The sequence below is a fragment of the Rhopilema esculentum genome, chromosome 16, assembly GCF_057945365.1.
Source record: "Rhopilema esculentum isolate cy_ngs chromosome 16, ASM5794536v1, whole genome shotgun sequence".
Lineage (NCBI taxonomy): Eukaryota > Metazoa > Cnidaria > Scyphozoa > Rhizostomeae > Rhizostomatidae > Rhopilema > Rhopilema esculentum.
The window spans coordinates 2,681,456-2,701,534 of NC_142830.1; the positions used below are offsets into that span (position 1 = coordinate 2,681,456).

Sequence of the window (20,079 nt, forward strand, 5' to 3'; positions counted from 1 at the left end):
AAACCACCAGAAAGAAGGAGTTCGTGCTACGGCTCGGATTTTTTCTTTTTCGCTTCTTACGGGAGCCTTTTTATTATATTATTGCAATACCATAGTGTTCATAACCGTAACGAATGAATGAATTAATGAGATTTATGTAATCTTCAGTTAAAATAACATTGAAGCCTTGGGTATGAAAATTAATTGCATGAAACAATTTCATAAAACAATTTTTGTGACTGTAGTGGAAAAATTAGAAGCAGAACCAATGAGTTTTAGATAAAAGTATCAGACTGACAACAGCCACTTTATCCTGAAATGTTCAACGGTTTGGAAGAAATAATGACGCTAAAATTGTCAAAATTCAAAAATTTAAAAACTTGGTACTCACACGTTAAGAAACACCGCTGTACAGTGTAACTAATTTTTTGCTTTTTTATATATTTAAGAGTTCTTCTGACGATTATGTCTTTGCTATCAAGGAACTTTTAATACTTATTTTCTGAAGAATCAAGAAACTTTTAGTGCTGTGGCCTGGCAATTTTGTTTGAAAACCCGGGTGATGTGGATTCTTTTAATAATTATATTCGTTGCATAAATCCTTGTTTTCTTCTCAAAAGACTGATGTTGGTGTTTTATAAATGCTTAGGTTCTCCTGTTTAGGTAGCAATTCAAGCGATCAAAATACAATACGATTATGTTACGTCAACAATTCAAGATTAGATTAGATCATAGCAAATAAAAATAAGATAAAAAAACTTCTATGCAAGATTTTTTGCAAATATCTGTTTGAAGCACTACAGATTTCATTTCAACAAACAGAAATACACTATCGCAGATCTACAAAAAAGTAAAACGTTTTCAAATATTTCTTGAATGACAGGAACAATATAATTACAGAATCTTCAACAAAATGTAGCAACGCTAGGTTTTACTAAATAAAAGTAAGCATAATGGGACGGCAAAAAATATTGAAAGTATTTGTACGATACGATTTCAAATGTATAAAAATTTGGAAAGGAAAACTGTTTAAGAAATACAAAATAGGAATCTGGAAGATAGTAATTCTTTGTTATCACCGTGTTTCTTAAAGTATATGACGCATCAGTGTATACAATTTATTGCTAGTTTATTTTAAAACGTTGTGAAAATACCGTATCTTATAGCGCAAAAGACATTGTATTCACCAAAAACGTTCCAAAGTCAAGCTTGTTGAGGCTTAAAAATCAAAGGGTTCACTCAAATAGCTTGATTTACCACTGTGTTCACTTTATTTACAACAAGGTTCACTAAAGCTACAGCTTTTTCTTCTAGGATTACTAATTCAATGCTGAATAACAAATATTGGAAATTCGCTTTGGCATTTAAATAATGTATTGGATCCATCCTTTACCTAAATGGAAAACGATAATGCCAAAATATGGCACAATGTTTCAGTATACAAGGTAGAATCAAACTACTAGCATTTGAAAAACCTGAATGGGATTGATATCTTTACAATTATTTCACGTGAACCTGATTCAGTCATCTCTAAAGGAGACATGTTAAATAGACCTACCTTCTTTGCAAGCGGCTACTGAGAGTACACAAATTAATTATACCCTACGAAACAACGAACAAGCCGTAAATATTTGTCATCGATGCTTACATGGGATTCAGAGAGGAGAGATGAATCGAGAGATTGAAAAACTAAAAGGCACTTCTAACTTTGAAGACTTGATAAACGACAGCATATAAACACAGATGGAAATCAAGGATTGATATTCATACATGTCAGTTGATACTTGTCAACATAGGATAGTTTGTTATTCTTTTTTATCGTTGGTCACACAATGGAGTTTTTCATGCCACATCCATATCCGTCTTGAGTTCACTTTTTATGCTGCAAGCTTTGAAGATTTCGTCAACCATGGCACGCTGTTGTTCTGTTGTCGAGAACGGGGCATTCCTCAGCCGATCCAGCCTTTTGACGCAATCAGTGGTCATCAGATCTTTGTACCTTTCACCTACAACGTGGATTCAACTTGGGTTAAAATATAAAAACCACATAAATTTGCTGTCTTTGTCATAATCATTATCTTTTTCAAAAAACCTGTAAAATCTATCTTGTGCATGTTTACTAGATATCTGTAAAATTCACAGCGGTAGGTTCCACTGGACTTTTCACAAACGGTCAACTTTTACCTTAAACTGCCATATTTATCTTTTTGTATTTTGAACAGCGCTTTCAGCATGAAAATTCGTCCTTTTCAGAACCATCCAACTTGACCAAATATTTAAGCGACGTAATTCTCCAAGGAAATTAACTTTTTTACAGTTATAATAGTTAAAGCTGTTACAGAAGTAGATAATGTTCTATTTGCCAGTTCCTCTCAATATTCTTTAAAAAAGTTCCTCTTTGATGAAAGAGAAAACGTTGAAAGTTGTGGCCTTTTAACAACCTTCAGCTTCTGGTCATATGTACCACATGCCTTTAAAGAGGCCAAAGGAACAGTCTTAAATTACGCAACTGAAAGCAAAGACAATAAAACCACTGAAAATCCTTACTGTTCAGTGTGCACACATGATGAATCGCCCAGAGAGAGAAGTGCTGCACTGGTGCTAATTCAAAGGAATCCAAGAGCCCAAGAAATGGTTTAAACGATCTGAAAAGAAAAAATTGATCACTGATCAAAAAATGTTTTTCTTATGAAGAAAAGGTGACTATTTATATCTATATTCATATTGAAATTTGAATAAATTCATTTCATTTTGGAAAATAAACGCAGGGAGGGGGGGGTTCAAGTTGTTATAAAATGTTTATAAATAAACTGCCATATCATAAATAAAAGTAAATTCATTGAAATAAAGAGTTTGTACTAGCTTGACGGCTTCAAATTATGCGAGAAAAAAATTTCTTTTATTTAAACAAGGAAAACATTAAGCAAGAAAGTTAAAAAAACCCTATTTGCATGTCTTGAGCACATTTTTGATAAAGTTGTATCTTCAACTGCCCATGAGAAATACTTCCCTTTCCAATTGAAAGGATTATTGAGAACTTAGGCATGCAAAAACCTCCTTGATGTCGTCCATACGAAAAAGGTTAGCATTAATCCAAAAGACTTCCTAGATATCTAGCTACGTTGCCGACAAAAACGATTGTAAATGTCCCATCAATATCCTGAATCTATGTACCTATACGTAACAATCTCAGAATCCAGTGTTCCCCAGCGCTGGATGGCTAGGTCCTGCAAAACAAATAAGGAAACAAAACATTAACACATTAATATAGAGACGAAACGAAGATTGATGTTCGAGAACATTAGGCATATCAACTATGAATTTATAACAAAACATTAGTTATCTCTTTATTTCGATATCTTAGAACATTTATCATAGATCTAGGTATTAAATAAACTAATATTTTCTATGCAACAGTTTCCAATTTGAGAATTTTTAGACACAACCAAAAAGTTTCTGTAGCATCATGATTTAATGAAATATAATGAAATACCTATCATAAATATTCTCATCATTAAGTGACTCATCAAAAGAACTAAAACGATTCTGTTCTTACAAGTAAACTTCTGCAATCAGCTATTTTCCATTTCAGAAAAGAGCAAATCAATCATCGTCGATAAGAAGCGATGTGCGCTCTCTTAACATATAATCTATGTTATTCTGGATTGAAAATGCGCTCAACTGCTCGTGCATTGGTAATGAGGTAGACCAGCTGGAATTACATATTACTCCCTTCTCATGCCTCCTTATTCGTTCTATCTTGCTTTCAATGCCTCCATATTCTCCTAATAAAGCTTTTTGTCTTGAATTCAAAAGACCTGTGTGCGTGACATTTCTAGACATTGAAACACAAGCAAGAATATTACGTCAATATCAAATCTTAGGAAGCTTGAATCAAATAAAGAACCATCGCCACAGTGTCTCAATTCAAAGGCTTAGAAACATTCTTACTATACATACCAACTTTTCTAGCAATTCTTGCTTTGAGCTAACTTGCAATTGATACTTAGATGTCCATCCATATGCAAGGTTTGCTATGATTCCTCCAGCGAAGTAACTCACAGATTTCTCGTCACTCAGAATCAGATCTCTGTAAGACAGCAGTTAGAAAAGGTAAGGCCGGGTCTTCTACATCCTTAAAGGGTGTTTCTTTAGCTGTGATTTATAATAAATGGAGGTGGCCTGTTTGATTAACAGTGGGTTGACAAAAACGGACAGGAGAGCTCACAAAATTGGGGATGAAGTATATAATATAAAAGAATTCTCTGAAAAAAATAGATAAATTGCCAAGGCACGCGCATGCACACAGGAAAGTTCAAGATTTCTCATTAGGCATGCAAGTTAGACCTGTGATAATCATTTGGGCATGGAAATACTCCAATCCCGTTACTGAATATTGTGTACAGATGCATTTTCAAGGCAGAATGGATTCCTATACATTTCATCTCTGAATCGTTTTCGACAGTCTAATTTTAAACGACCTAAAACTTCTCCACCACTGCAGATAAAGTGTGTTCCTAGTTAAAAGAACAGCATACCATTCTAGTCGCCATTCTCTCTTACTGGCTATTCAAGATGCGTTCCAAAAATAGCAGGAGCCTGTAAATACATTCAATAAAACTTTATGCAGACAAGGTCACAAGCTTACCCAACGTATACCATCAAATCATCGATAACCATCGCCTCGTGAAGTTCTGGAACTTCCGCAATATTGTTCTAGAATCAAGACAAGATTTAGCTCAATTTTTGTGCCAAAGCAACATGCGTATCTATGAAAGATAACAGATTACGCAGGACTTGTCTGGGTTTGTTGTGAGATGCTCGATGCCGTATCTAAACAGAGCTGTAGAGGCAATGGCATATTAGAGTAGCACAGTAACATAATGAGGCTTACGTTCAATGTTGATTTTAGGCAGGAAAAAGTTGAAAAATGCTAAACCAAAGCAGATACATACCAGTAAGCCTAGGACCTTTGTCTGGATTGAATTATCATTTGAAAATACCTGAAATGTTTGAACAAAACATTTGCATGGGTATGTGTTATTGCAAAGATTCCTTCTTTATGTGTAACAACTAAAACACGCTCAAAAAACGTGTCAGAAAAAGCGTTTGTATCTAGAAACGGTTTTCGATCCACAACTTAAATTTTCTAGCGTAGAGTTTTCGGTTTGTGTTCTGACGTCTTATACTCTAAAGAATTTCAGATGAAAAGCTTTTTTCAAAGTCAATTTTAAGTTTGTCCCACCAAAAGATCTTTTAGAAATGGTTTTCCTTATTTTCCTGTTTTACAGTAGGTCAACAAACTGAACTTGTTTGCTTTCAACTTGTATCTTGAATTATGCATTTAAAATCAACCATTTACATGTGAAACAGAGACTCAAATTTTTGAGTAATTATAAATCAGCTCATTCGAGCCCATTCTGTGAGGCTTTCCAATCCCTATTCCCAGATAAAAGGTTATCACGTCCCTGTCCTTTGAAAAAAAGTTCTCAAATTTCGAGTCTAAAATATCCTTACCCTTAACAATTGCACATAAAGGCCTAAACCTCCATAGTCCACAAAGAGATGACACGCCTTCGGGGATTCATCTTCAAAGAAAAATGTCAATCATTTAGGAAACAAAGATGACAATTTTATAGGACATTTAAGTTGGACACAGGACAAGCAAGAAAGTAACTAAATGCTTCTTCATAATACTTTTGCTAAACAAAAGTATCGAGACATGTTGTAGAGGGCAGATGACCTCGTAACGTCGGAGAAAACATAGCAAATCAAGCAAGGCAAGTTGCAGTCATCAAAGGGGATAACATGTCATTATACAGTATTCAGTTCTACACAAAAAGCTGAATAGAACAAACTTAGAAAACCTAACTTTTAATAATTTACCTGTTAAATTCCACAGTGCACTTAGGTCAAACTTAAGTGTTCCATCGATCTGAAACGAATCGAGAACAAAGCAAATTAAAATCAGAAGCAAAGGTGTTCAAAGACTGCTTCAACAATGGAAAAGCAGGAAGATAATCATAATCGAGATAAACAGGACTGTGCTAAAACATTCTAATCTAAGGGATACTCCCTGATGTCCTACACGGGGATTCCATGTCAGCAATATCTCCAAAATATCAAGTTCTTAAGGAGCTAAAATATCGAGTTTCTAAATTTGAGAGCGCAGGCATTGTCGTAGCAAGGAACAGTTGTTCTAAGCAGCTGCAACCTCTAATATATGTCTTCTCGATAAGGTTGTCATTCTGATAAATTAATGATTTTAATTTCACCGTTTGCTTTTCTTTACAAGCCCCATTTCGAATTCGCAGCCCTCAAAAATCGACTTTTATAAAGTCTCATACCCCAAATATTGGCACAAAAAACCTCCTCCGTATACAAAGGTGGGAAGCAATTCTCTGGGACTAGGCCATGGGACACAAAAATTGAGCGGGTTTTAGATATAATTTGATATAAAGTGAGGCTCTTATAATTTAAAGAAAAAATTCACAAAAAACTCCAACCAAACCGAAATTTGGCATCCAGTTACTGCAGATCTGACTAATGCGCACTTAGTCAGGGCGGTAACATATCACTCAACACCCGACCCGGACACATTAGAACCGATCCGGACAAATGATGGATTCTATCTGGAACATTCACAATCATTTCAGGCCAAACTGCATATAGTTTAGACGAAACCAGAGCAAATGTTGAATAACTTTAGACCCAAAAATTTTAGCAACTTCTGACAAGCTCAAATGAAAACTTCTTCAACTTAAAGCTAAGCTCAATGTTAGATCCTTACCCTCTCTTCCCCAAGTCTTGATTTTGCTATTGACAACAACAGCTGAAAAACACAATAATTGTACGTTTTCTTCTAACATGAAATTTTACATGACATGGCATTGCATAAAAGATTGCATAATTATATCTCAACTTTAATGGGACACTGTGATTTCTAAACTGCTAGAACTGATGTTTCTCTAATCATGAACCCTTTGGCAATATGAAAGCACAACATAGATGGCAGGTGTGAACATTGTCTTAAATAGCAGTTAGAAAATTTTGCATTCTAATACGACTACAGAACACAAATAACTTGACTTCATGAACTTGTAGGATACAGAAGATACAAATATCAAGTCACTACAATCGTCTAAATTTCTTTCTTTCAACTGCTTATTCACACATCTAAGACACTATTAATTCACACATCTAAGACACGAACAAAGGATAACATGAAGATCTCATTACTTATCAAAGTTTAGGGATACTGTATTACTTTTTGACGAAATCAACATTTTATCAAACCCAGCGATATATGACACAAAGAATCTCGCGTCCAGCCAGCTTAAAAGTCTACTGAAAGCTTATTCTGTCGATACTCTTACACTTCTCACAACTCAAAAACATCTCGCACAAATAACGTAATTCAATTCCCGTTTCACTAAGATGAATATCTCTTAGAACAATGTTTCACTTAAAATTTCATGGGTCAGTCCTTTTTCCAGCTAAATTACTGTTTGTATTGTACGGGTTTTGTCCTACGATAATTTTCTTCTCGTGTTATTTCAATAGTTTCTCTACAAAGCTCCACCCTTTCTCCCACTGGTTTTGTAGAATCGAGGTCATCATCGTCATCATCTACATCTGTATTATCTTCATATATACGCATGAAAGATAGGTGGATTTCCGAAGTAACCTTAGAATTAAACTTCCACCTGCTGTCTTTAACCAACACGCTGATGCCTGACCAGTAACGAAGACTGGCGAGATCCTTTTTAGCAGCAATGAAAATATTTCAAATACAGTATATTATCGGATTACTACAATATGTTATCAAAAAAACTATATTTTACTTTCATTTCTTCAACCCCTGTCAACTCAGATGTCTCCTGTGAAGTTATCTAAAAGAGATTGCATTTGGTCGTATGAGCTTTATAATACTACCAAAGCAAACATCCATGCAACAATTAACTGAATGTCACGTACGAATGAAGGTACAAAGGAAGAAATTGTGATACATCGGTACGATTAACGCAAAAATATCACTTTAAAGCTAGATAGAAATATTGTTAAATAGCAATATTTAAAGTATCATAGCAATTCTCGTAATCACAGTTACCAGCATTTCAAAGTCACACTGATTTCTTAGACAAATATCGCCAGCTTTGATACTCAAGCAGCTTTTAGTTTTCTAACAATAAACAGAGCAGCATCCACTATTTTACAGATACAGCAGCGCTGCAGTATGACTGCCAAGTGACGCATGGGCAATGAGCCCCCCCCCCCTCCCCCCACATAATGATATAACGGACGCCTGTTGGATAGGACAGGGTTCCTGTCGGTTAGTGGGGATGTTTGTGTCTGGTGGTTCAGGCAAATCATTAGTCCCTTTCTTGGATAGTCCTCTCGATTTTCGAGTCATGTAAATAAGGGGGCAGTGCCACCCCTACCCCCTGAATTCCACTGCTTTGTCCGTTGTTGGATGGTGCACGCTATTGGAGGTCTCATTGTAACATGTGCCATATGAGAATGAGTATTCTTCACAATAATAAATTATCAGGAAAATGGTTAGATAACAATTAGACAAGTGATGTTTCAGGGTGCTGAATCTTTGCAAAAGAAAAATACCTTGCAAGCCAAAACAGACACTATGGCAACAGCCATTCTAGTAATATGTCGGTCAACTGATTCTGGTACAGTCAGCATGCAATCCAGACAAACGCGACTGACATCAAAACGTTTGAACTTCTGTTTTTAAGAAAATATTCACATTAATGTTAGCAATGAAACGGAAACATAACAAATTCAAATACTGATGCAAAGGATACCGCTTGTTTGTATGCTGTTTACTAGGAAAGAAAAAGGACTTTAAATCATCATATGGTTCATTTTCATTTTTTCGTCCCTCTCAAGGCCATAATTGCATTTGAGCGTTCCAAGGTATATTACAGAGGCGGGATTAACAGGTTTTATTTTAATTACGAACGGAAATAACGACTATTTCTACATTTGCCAAAGCATTCTAGCGTTCTAATAAAAGTTATATGCGTTAAGGCCGGTTTCTATGCGTTAAGGCCAGTTTCTATACGTTAAGGCCAGTTTCTTTGCGTTAAGGCCGGTTTCTATGCGTTAAGGCCGCTTTCTATGCGTTAAGGCCGGTTTTTTATGCGTTAATATTCAATTATGATGGAAATTTTACCTTAATGTATCATGCATATCGTGTAAACTGTTCTTAACGCATAGAAGACTTTAACAACTTACAGGATCGTGTAATAGTCTGTCGTTGCAAAATATTAAGAGACAGTTTTTCATGATCTGAAAAGGAAAAAAATAAAATTGGAATGACTTAAAATCATAACAACGACTCCAACTTGGCCTAGCCCGCATGGGGCAATGCTGCACGATTATAACATCGTCACACTTCAAAAACTAGCCTTTCATCGAAAAATTAAAATAAAAGAAACCTGATTGATAGATGTATATGCATGAAAGAGGATTCTTATTCATTCAACCAAACTCACAGATTGACAGTTGAAATTTGTATGAGACCCTTTTGGCCACCAGGGTTAGTTCCATTGCTATCTTAAAGGTTTTTTTATATAGATATGAAGTAACATCTTCTAAAGAGTGAGTTCCTCGCGAAAAAAGGCCTGTAGAGATTAAAAATATTGTTTGATTTTCTTCAACTCTAAACTATATCACGCTCTACATTCAAACGTATTGAGCACTGTGCTACGGAAGTATCAACAGACAAACTTCTCAATATAAATTATATACATTCAGGTAAAAAGCTAAATTCCTGGGCAATAATAAAGCTGAAGCTATACAATCCAAACAGTACCAGCTAACCAACATGAGAAAAGTAAGTCATTTCTGCATCACAAGATTTTACGTTGAATGCAAGAAAACATTTTCTATCATTCTCCAGTCGATATTCATTTGAAAATCTCATAAAAAACTTAGTCAGCTGAAAAATTGAAACTCTCCTAATTGAATTGTGCGGAACTCAACCCACATCACATCCCCAAACATCAGATTTTCTATATAAAAAAAGTAAATTCACCGAATCGTACGTAGCATTAATCTATTTAGCGTTCCGTATTAGGTGGAAGAAAACAAAGAGTTTATTAGAGACAAAACCCACCTGTTTTTTATCACTTGAACGGAATCTTCTTAAAGCTTGCAAAGAAAGCTCAGCTGCTTCACTGTTACACAGAAAAAATAGGATAATTTACAACAAAGAATTGAGAAAATCTGTAACATCTTAATTAGAAATGGGCGGAGAAAGTTTCCAATTGAAATACAGTTATTATTTTACCATTACTGCACTTTCTCCTCTAACATTGCCCATCAAAGTTTAGATTCGCCTAACGCTATATCTTAATCTAAAACCACGCTCAAATAAACTGAGCATTTTATCAAACAATCCTCGCATTTGCAAATTTGCTCAGCACACTGCTAAATAAGGAGTGGTCAGATGGACTAAATATTGCACCCACTCATTCTATGAACAAGCAAGGATTCTTGCAGGCACCTGGGCAGCGCCAATTAGAAAAGACAACTTCCTGCCAAAGTAGTGTAAACATAAAGCCCTTGTCAAACGAACAAATATTTCACCCAACATTTCGCCTAACACCATGTTGGGTGAAATGTTGGTTCGTTTGACCACCATATTGGGTCATCCAACATCGTCATTTTGATGTTGAATGAAATTTGACCAGGGCTTAAGAGCTGCTTGGTTGAACCATATCTGACAAAATTGCAAAATTTTATGACGTAATCAAGCAGAAGCAGACACTGCCATCTCAGAGACACTGATTGACGATGACTATGAAAGCTTCCTTGGATATCGATGTTTCAAATCTTGCAGGTTAGAAAAAAAGGTTAATGTGTCATAAGGTCTTTTGATGGATAAAAAAGGTTTGCAAAAATCTCAATGGCAATTGGTCTGTTTATGATGGTCAGTAGTTTGCAAACGTGACAAATTTGAGACATAAAAGTATTTTAAGATATGATTGCTGTGACAATACTTTGGAAATTACGCCCCTTTTAAGAAGCCTTTTTGTCAAGTAGCTCGTGGAATGCTCTCGATTAAAAGAGGAGACAAAAAAGGAAACAAGCTTTGCACTCCTCTCATCAAGACAGACAAGACTGGAATAAATCACTTTATCTCAAAGCATTACTTACATCAGCTGAGATGGTGGCACTGGCTTTAGCTTCTGGTCATTTTTTGTTAGATTATATAAACACGCCCTATAATAAAACGATAAGCTGTGCATTTAGAGAAACTTATTGATCATTTAAAGAGTTAGAGTGAAAACGGAGCAATGACCTACATACATAGCTAACTGGCCTTTTAAATTCTAACAAACAATTTAACATTTAGATTTGAGAATCTGGAATAAAGAATGACATAATAGTTGTAACTTATGTTGGCAGTTATAAAAGATAAATAATTGCTGTGTTTCTACTCAGTTCATACGAAAACTTCACGTGAGCAGACAAGTGGATTCTTTGATATCATTTCTACAGGATAGTTGGGGAAGCAAGGTTTCAGCCCAAAATACTACCACAAAACCCTAAAAAACCTTCAGCAATTCACTGAATTTTCGGGGTGTCAATAAAGAGCTCTGGTGAGCTCGAGTATTTCTTGCATTTTGGATCAGAAAGATATCTAATTGGAAATGCAAACGTCATATAAATACCTTTACTCTATGAATTGTTATTTCATGGAAACATTCTCTTAACACCCTTGAGTGATAATTAATAGTTCACTTTTTTCTGCTAATTTTGCTGGCATTAGCAGCAACATAGATTATTTGATAAGCTATGCAAATTAGAATATTTGTAAAGATAGGGGGACTGCAATTGGCGTATACAAATGCTCCTTGAAAATTAAACAGAAAAAAGGCTTTTAAAAAATGAGCACTTCTAAAGAAAACTATCACTTGAATTCATCCAGTGAAGAAAATATCATTATTTTGTCCATATGGCTTTGCAAAGTGAAATACTGATTTAAAAATACACTCAAAGGTACTTGAGGCTATTTTGCTGTCTCTGCTTGTATGGTAAGAGCAGGAAAAGAGCTTGTGTAAAAGATGGATGCCCTTTGCTTCAAATATGAAATGAATGCTCAAAAATTCAAAAAAATCCTATTCCATTTTATGTTAGATTGATTGTTGTGGCGTAATATTATTTATCAAACTTCATATATACTTTCCTTTATAAAAAAGGTTAAAATTTGCAGTGATGATTCAAATTTTTGCTTCTGTTTAAAACATCCAGTCCAAGAAAATGATGCTCTTTAGTGGCAACCCCACTTAGTAATAGTTTTCTTATTTTCATAACAAAAGTCTCCAGGTATAGCACAACCTTTTATATTTAGAAAAGCAAGTTTTACATAATTATATTTGATGATCAGGAATTAATTGATCAACTTCACAATCTCTGTTTTATAGGTTCAAAATGTCACAACTTACGTTGCAGCTAATTGAAGCAAATGATCCTCTGGATGATCTTTCAAGGCACGTAAGACAAGCTAGGGAGAAAAACAATACAAAATAATATGTAACCAAGATTATAGATTCTTCTTTATTGATTGTGGCATTAAAAGCAAAGAAGAAAAGAGAAGTAATTAACTCCATTTCAAAGAACATTGCTTGTTAGCTTATTAACTTCACTTTCTTAAATCTTTAAGACCGTTGCAGAATTATGTGTCATAAAAATTCTGCACTGACAGCACATTTAATTAGGGCTCTTTTTCTTTTGAATCACATGTCAGCCACAACACAATTTTTCCAGGAAGAGATTTATCAAGTTTGAATATTTGAGTAATTAAAAAAAACTAGCCTCCTAACAAAAATCTTGTTCAACCAGTCCTGTCCCAATTCAAAGATCCAGTTAGTACCATATATTCCATATAAGACCAAAAAACTATATGCAACAAAATGTTTTGATAGACAACTTGAACTAAAAGACGAAGAAGAATCTTGAAATATCTTGTGTGTTTTATTGTGTGAATATCTTGTAATATGTGAAATATCTTGTGTGAATATCTTGAAATAGAGGTTATGTGTGTTTTTACTCTTTTCCTAATAAGAACCAGTAAATTGAAGTTCAGGCTGGCTGTTCTTAAATTTTTTCAAGCTAAGAGTGCAAAAATACAAACTGGGCCTAAGGCTGGATATCCTGTTGCTTTTTGTGCGGTCCAAAACCACTCTATTAACCATCATGAAAAGCCAATAAATGGATTACCTGAATGACCTCTGGTCTTCGTTCAGTCCACTCACTGCACAGGATAAAGAGGTTTTTCAGAGCTTCTCTGATGTAGAGTGCTCTGCTTCCATATACTTTTAATGATAGAAGAATTTGATTTTCTAAAAAGGTACCAGAGATCAGAAGGTTCTGCAAAGTAAAAAAATATTATCAAGCTTCTAGCGATTCTTAAAAACTTATTAGCTTTTTAAAAATTGTCACAAAATTATGTAATTTAAGCATACATATTATATAATTATTTGCTTTAAACCCTCCCAGTCAACGATTTATGTACCAATAAAGGTGACAACAGGAGGCTTGAAATTGAAAAATTATAGTAAATGCATTACATAATTAATGGCCAACTAGATCTTCTTACAGTAGTGATGGCTGGTTTGAAACCTCACCAGTCATTTAGTTCATATTAACTAAAAGCTCACACAGCTCTGAAAAAATGATGAAGACTGACAGTGCATACAGCAATTGGACAGCATTTTTGGTCATTCAATCAATGCCACATGCTACAAAATTCCTTGAATGTAAAATATGGAAAAAGGTTTTGAAATACTCTGATGTAGCACGCTCTTGATCTATAAGAGCCTAGAAACTCTATTTGCAAAAAGTAGGCAATGAAAAATCCTTATCATGAGATGCGGAAATGAGAAAAACTTTTTAATTTTCCGAGATATTGACAAAACAGTGGTGATTTCATAAGCTAAAGAACAAAGCTAATAAAAATGTCATGCAAAACTATTATTTTGTGGTCTGGGATTCCATTAGATTTAGCTTTGAATAACTTTGTGAAACCAGTTGTAAAAGACAAAGTAAGGTCGAAGAGAAGTAGTTTTTATTGAATGCCACAAAGAGATTTTTCATAATCCAAAGGAGACATGGGTAAATACAACTTTTATTGGCATGGACAGATATTCTCACAGTTGGTTGAGAATAAACAGAGATTTTATCAAAAATTCCATCTTGGACCAAATCAAAATTTCTCAAGATACCACTTGGAGATTTAACTATGCCTTTTATTAAACTCGATCATGCAAAACTACTTCACTTACAAGCACGCTATCTGCCACAGAAGCCATGACAGTGTATTCAATTTCTATTAGAGACAGGCCAAGAAAAGTAACTGTCTTGTGTGATTCCAAGAACTTGTTAACGTGACCAGTATGTAGTCCTTTCATTCCAGATAAATCCAGAGATGAAATCTTTGGTAGCAGACGTCCATCTTCAAGCTTTTCCATGAAATCAATAACAAACTTTCGGCGTTCAGCTCTGTCTTTTGCTGCTTCTTGAGTATTATCCTCTGGGTCATCATCAACTGATAAATCCAAGTAGCATAGATTGTTAAGATCCATCAGTCCAATTAGACCATGTTGCTGGGTTAGAACACCATGAAAATTCAGTATTGTTGGTAAACTCAGACTCTGAAGTTGTGTTCCAAAATACGAAAATACTGATGTGTCTAAAGAAATTTGGGACTTATTGCGAGGTGTAAATACTTCAAGTGCTTTTAAAGAGGGGCAAAATCTCAAAAGATTTGACCATTTTTCATGATTTAGATCGCAATAGTCAAGTAATGTGTGGATGCAGAATACCTCTAAATTTGGAAACCTGGAGACAAAATTGAACAAATGCCCATCATCGTGAAATGATATTGGATAGAAATATAACTTCAGAACTTTCAATGACTTTTCGGAGCCTCTAAATGCATCCCATAAATCAGTTAAAGTTGGGTGATTTGAATTGTCTTTATTGAATTGTAAGACAATTTCCTTTAAGTTATACGTAGAAAATCCATGTAGACTTGATCCACCTATTGAGCTTCCTAGGTCAGCTAAGTGGAGTTTTTCCAATGAAAAGTCATTTGCTTTCCGAAACAGTTTCAACTTAAAATCTGAAATGCCACCAGTACGGCCAAGATATTCAAAAACTGAGCAAACGAAGGGACCTGGTAGTCTACACAAGTCACTTAGAAATCCATATTCACATTCCTCCAACGAGGATTCTGCACGATTCAGTGTAGTTTTTATATAATCAAGGCACGCCAGCTCCAGTGATAAGGGTTCCGATGACCAACGGGGATCCATTCTCAAATTCGAAACTATTTCTTTAACCGAGCAGTTCAATTACAGACCTTTCTTGGTGTTAATTATTTGTAACCCATATAAAGGTTATACCATCCTAGGCCATACGAATAATAGGCCTAGGCCAAACAGTTCTTGGTCGCCTACATTTGTGTCTCAAAGCTGAATAATTTGCCAACAAACTTTAATAAAAAATGAGCCAAGCAGATTCAGTTTAAAAAAATTTAGCAGCACTCTGCTAATCAAAGTCCTAAACTCTTTAACCTGTAAGAAATAAAAATTGTTGTCTTTCTCGCAACGAAATTCAGAACCAAAATAAATTCTTTGAGGAACATCACTAACTGCACTCCTGCTAAGCGCCGTGGCTTGCGCAGCATTTGGTGAGTGAGACATTTGGTGAGTGAGAAACCAAAATAAAATAATGACCCATATCTTCATATCCCAAGGCCCCGTTCACATTGCTCCGATTCCAGTGTAAACGGATAAAAAAGTATCCGTTTTCACCTTGCGCTCACACTGCTCCGCTGCGAAAACAGAGACTTTTGAAAACGCACGTTGAAAACGGAGACTTTCGAAAACGCAATACGCAGTGTGAACATAGAAAACGGATACTTTTGATAACGATAACAACAACAACACCACAGCAAGATGCTCAGACCACGCCAATTTGAACAACTTCTCTTAACATGGCTGATTCACTCGAAGTTAGTACACTACTTGGAGGGATATTAGTGGCAGTGGGTTGTTTGAAAAGTTTATTGGCAGTCGCAAGGTCTGTAAACCAGTTCGCGGCGTTTTCCTTTTTATCCAGAGCGGAGCAATGTGAACGCTTCATCGTTTTTACACCGTTATCAAATGTATCCGGAGCAGTGTGAACAGGCAAAATGGATCGATATGAAAACGGATAAAAACGAATACGGAGCAATGTGAACATAGCCTAAATAGACAGAATTATTAGTGAAGGTTCCCAAAACTGCTGTCTTAACCCTTGATGTTGCTTTCTTTGTAGCAATCAAAGATAATGCCAAGCCTTAAAGGAAACGAGTCTCTGCTTGGTGTGCAAAAACTAAACGATGCTGTTACGTATTCACCCCATGTATTTTTGAAAAGAATCGACCTCACAACAGCCATACCATCCATGATCCTAAATGCCCCCATTTCTGGGTGTGTCATCGACGCAGCTGCTTCTTAAATTAGGCGATTTCTTAGTGCAGCCTTTGGACCTTGTCTAAGATCACCATCTGGCGATGCTAGACCCAAGGGAACACTGGTGAGCGGGTATGAAAGCAATTCCTCTGTGGACTTACTTTTGTCTATCATTGCACCGAAGGCTTGCCGATCTTCCTTCAAGCTGCTGCTTATAATCTTTGGCACTTTATTCACTTTTTCTATACCTGTTTTCAGTTTGGGGTTACACACTTTTTTGAAAATGCTGATCCTGTCATTAGCGTCTTTCAGCCTTTTCTGAACAAATTCTTTAAACATTTCATTTCCCATTTGGGTTGACGACAGAAGATCTGTTATAACTGCTTCATCAATTTGGCAGCCAGTTTTGAAATGTCGAGCGGGGCCAGCTAAAAAGAATCAAAGTAGCTGCCCAGTTTGTTGATGAGGCTTTGTATCATTATTTCGTGCTTCTTTCGAGCGCCTGCACTTGTTTCCTTGTGTGACGACTTGGTAAATACCCTCAACCTCTCTTTCAGCTTCATCCGTAAATTTGATATAAAGTGACTTGTTTTCATGAAGGTGTCTACAGCAGTTATATCTGTGCTGGAGCCTCCTTGCATTAGGCCTCCTCTGGCTGCTACCTCTCTTTTTAATGTTGTCTCTGCATGCTCCGTCGTCTCTGATCACCATGCATGATCCGTCGTACCCATTTTACAACAGGTCTTTCCAGATTGCTGCATGGTTCCTTTTGATGTCTGAAAGTTTGACATGCTGGAATGAAAGATACCGCGAATTATTCGGATGGCCAAATGCAAAAAACTTTGGTATCAATTCCCTCTCGGCTGCAAGATGCTGCTCAATAGAATTTTCCCTAACTGAACTTATCAGACGTAGCATTGCCGAAACATCTTGTAGATACTCCACAACCATGTTCACTTGCGTTTCATTATGGTCTGATAATGCACTCTCGAAGAGGAGCTGAAATGCAGGTTTTGCCAAAACTGATGTAAGTGTTGCTGGAGACTGACTTACTCGTAAATCAGCAACTGATTGCTTCAAATGATTATCAAAGACGTGTAAACTGGCTAGCTGCTTGATCGTGAAATGGAAGATCGGCCATTGATTGCCTTGTCTACAGATCCTTCAGCTTTTATTCCCGCGTCAATCCACCAATCCCTCAAACCAAGACAAGCAAATTTCTTCCCTAAAATCTTCAAGCTTGCCAGGATTGTATAAAATCCTCCCATGAATGTGACAATCGTGTCATATTTGCTTTGCGACTTCGAGAAATTTTGTATGATCTATAATCTTATTTTTTTTCTTCAGTTAGATATTTGTCAATTTCCTCTTCTTCTTTGTCTGCTTCTTCGAAAGGCTTTGAAACTTGGAAGACAGTTTCATGCCTGTTACCGTCTGCTGCTTTCGATCAGAATTATCAAAAGTGACATGAATCGTTCTACCTTTAATAAATCCAGGTGGTAGCATGTGCTTGTGATGCATCTTGACTGACTCGGCCCAAATATCATTCAACGTTCTCACATCACTGTATGATATACCGATGCCTGCATGATGCAACAGTCTACATGCTTCCTTACTACCTGTCAGTTGAACGGTCTTCTCTTTTTCATCCATTGAAGAATTGCAAAGGAGACATCTTTCCCCGAAATTTACCAAGAATGGTTTCAATGATATCATGCTTGCACTGCAAAAGTTTTGTTTTCAGAAGAGTGAGGGAGATTGACTTTCACAAGCAGCTTAAGATCGAAGAGAAAGTGAAGTATATCTTTTCAACAACGAATTTTTGTGGACAATTTTGTACCCTGTTTCCAATAAAACCCATTTTCGAAACTTGATCTAAGCAAGTAATAGAAAGTTGTTACGAAAAGGTTGGAGGATAGAAGCAGCAAATCGCAAAAGTCCCCAGAATATTGAAATGCACGTAGCACTGCCTTGTTTGCTTTGAAGATGGCCAATATTTCTTCCAGGACAATGCCTACTTTTCAACGATGTGTGAACACATGCTACTTACCATCTGTCTTTCCAAAACCATGAAACCTGACGTGTGTCCGTTATCAACTGATGAAAACAACGGTAAGCTAACCGCTCTGTTACAGATACGTCGATAGTGTCTAGCTGCTCTGTCCTACCTTGCGCTCTTCATAGCAGAGAAATATACATAATGAAAAAGTAAATTGCTATTTCCAGCAGCTTTATATATTTTTAGCTTTAAAAAGGCTTGAACACTTAATGTTTAATTTATCCGGGATGGCAAAGAACAATCGTGGCTATTGAGCATTATTGCCACTGACTCATGTTGAGGATTTTTGACGCCATTTTTATTTCAAGCTTTCAAGTACTTTCTCGTATCTAAGGATGACATCATTCACAGAGTTTTGGCAAAAAGGATCAGTGCAAGCATTCTCAATCAAAATGGTAAATTCTGAATATCTGTCATTTTGAATTAATGCCGCCATTGTGCAGGAAAATTTGTGAAAGATGATTTTTACAGAATATTTGCAAAAAGGATATAGTTATCTGCTCAAAGAAATAAAATACTTGCGATTGATGTAAAAATATGCCTATCTAATTCTTAATTTTATGTTAAAAATCCGCCATTTTGCAATTGATCCGCCATTTTGAAAAAAATTAAAAAGCTCAAAAGTCCCCAAGTGAAATTTGATTCTACAATGTCTAGCGATCCCAAAAACCGTTTCCAGAACTTTGTTTGGACAAATTTTCCGATTTTTCTAGTTTGGAACCTGTCTATGAAGGACGCCACGAAATACCTCTTATAATGGAAACATCAGTTCAATCGGTTGCAAATCGACCAAAATATTGCCACATAAGCACAGTTTCAATTCCCCATCAAGTAACTTGTTCTAGTTCTTACATCTATGAACTATGAAGACATTTAGATTAGACTGATTTTGCATGTTTAGTGTTATTTTGTGGTGTTTTTTCAAGTTTTGGAGTCAGAATATTTTAACGACATCACTATGCCTTTCTTTTACCAATGAGTTTAGCATGGCTCATCTTATAATGTAACCCAAGTGCTAGGCCCGTAGCCACATGGGGTGTGTGGGGAGGTCACACCCTTGAAAAAAATTCCATTTCATAATAGGGGTGCAAAGTCGGCAAATTTCCAAACTTTTCAGCAAATAAAGGATGGCTTACCCAGTTTGTCAGCAAATGGGACTTGAAGCGGTTTGTGTCCAGTGTCCGAGGCAAAGTGGTAATCGCCACATTGGCTTTTTGATTCAAAAAGCAAAAATACATAAAACGTTCATTACAAGTTCAAAAAATCATTCAAAGGTAAACTAAGCTGAACAAAAATTTAGCAATTTTATGGCTTCTTCACGAAATTCAACCAGGGGGGATTGCGAAAGTTGTTAGAGGTGCTTTTGGTTGACAGACAATAAACATAAACTTCCCTTTTACCTTTTTGTGTTCAAGATTGCAAATGAGCTTTTATTGTATTGTTTGCTACCTATCGTCTTATGCTTATCGAGCAGTGTCCTGGTCCTTCCTCTCGATGTGACCACACCTCGTGATTCCGGCGCCTGGAATTACAGTAAGCTGGGAACGTTATCTCTTA

At 36.0% G+C, this 20,079-nt stretch overlaps 1 protein-coding gene and 1 long non-coding RNA gene across 2 annotated transcripts; one reads left to right on the top strand and one right to left on the bottom strand.

The window, feature by feature from the left end:
- Positions 1–1,821: 1,821 nt before the first annotated feature.
- Positions 1,822–15,320, bottom strand: LOC135681880 (protein zyg-11 homolog B). Its single transcript, XM_065196517.2, has 17 exons — positions 14,289–15,320; positions 13,225–13,374; positions 12,450–12,508; positions 11,158–11,223; positions 10,115–10,175; positions 9,232–9,285; positions 8,599–8,718; positions 7,824–7,871; positions 6,770–6,811; positions 5,866–5,914; positions 5,497–5,567; positions 4,935–4,982; positions 4,628–4,695; positions 3,940–4,069; positions 3,154–3,206; positions 2,527–2,624; positions 1,822–1,985 (listed from the first exon to the last, which is right to left on the bottom strand). The coding sequence occupies exons 1-17, from the start codon at positions 15,318–15,320 to the stop codon at positions 1,822–1,824; spliced, it is 2,313 nt and encodes a 770-aa protein (XP_065052589.1).
- LOC135681883 (uncharacterized) lies at positions 3,957–19,269 on the top strand. Its single transcript, XR_010515655.2, has 3 exons — positions 3,957–4,092; positions 12,429–16,054; positions 18,470–19,269. It is a non-coding gene; the product is annotated as an uncharacterized LOC135681883 (long non-coding RNA).
- The last annotated feature ends 810 nt before the right edge of the window (positions 19,270–20,079 follow it).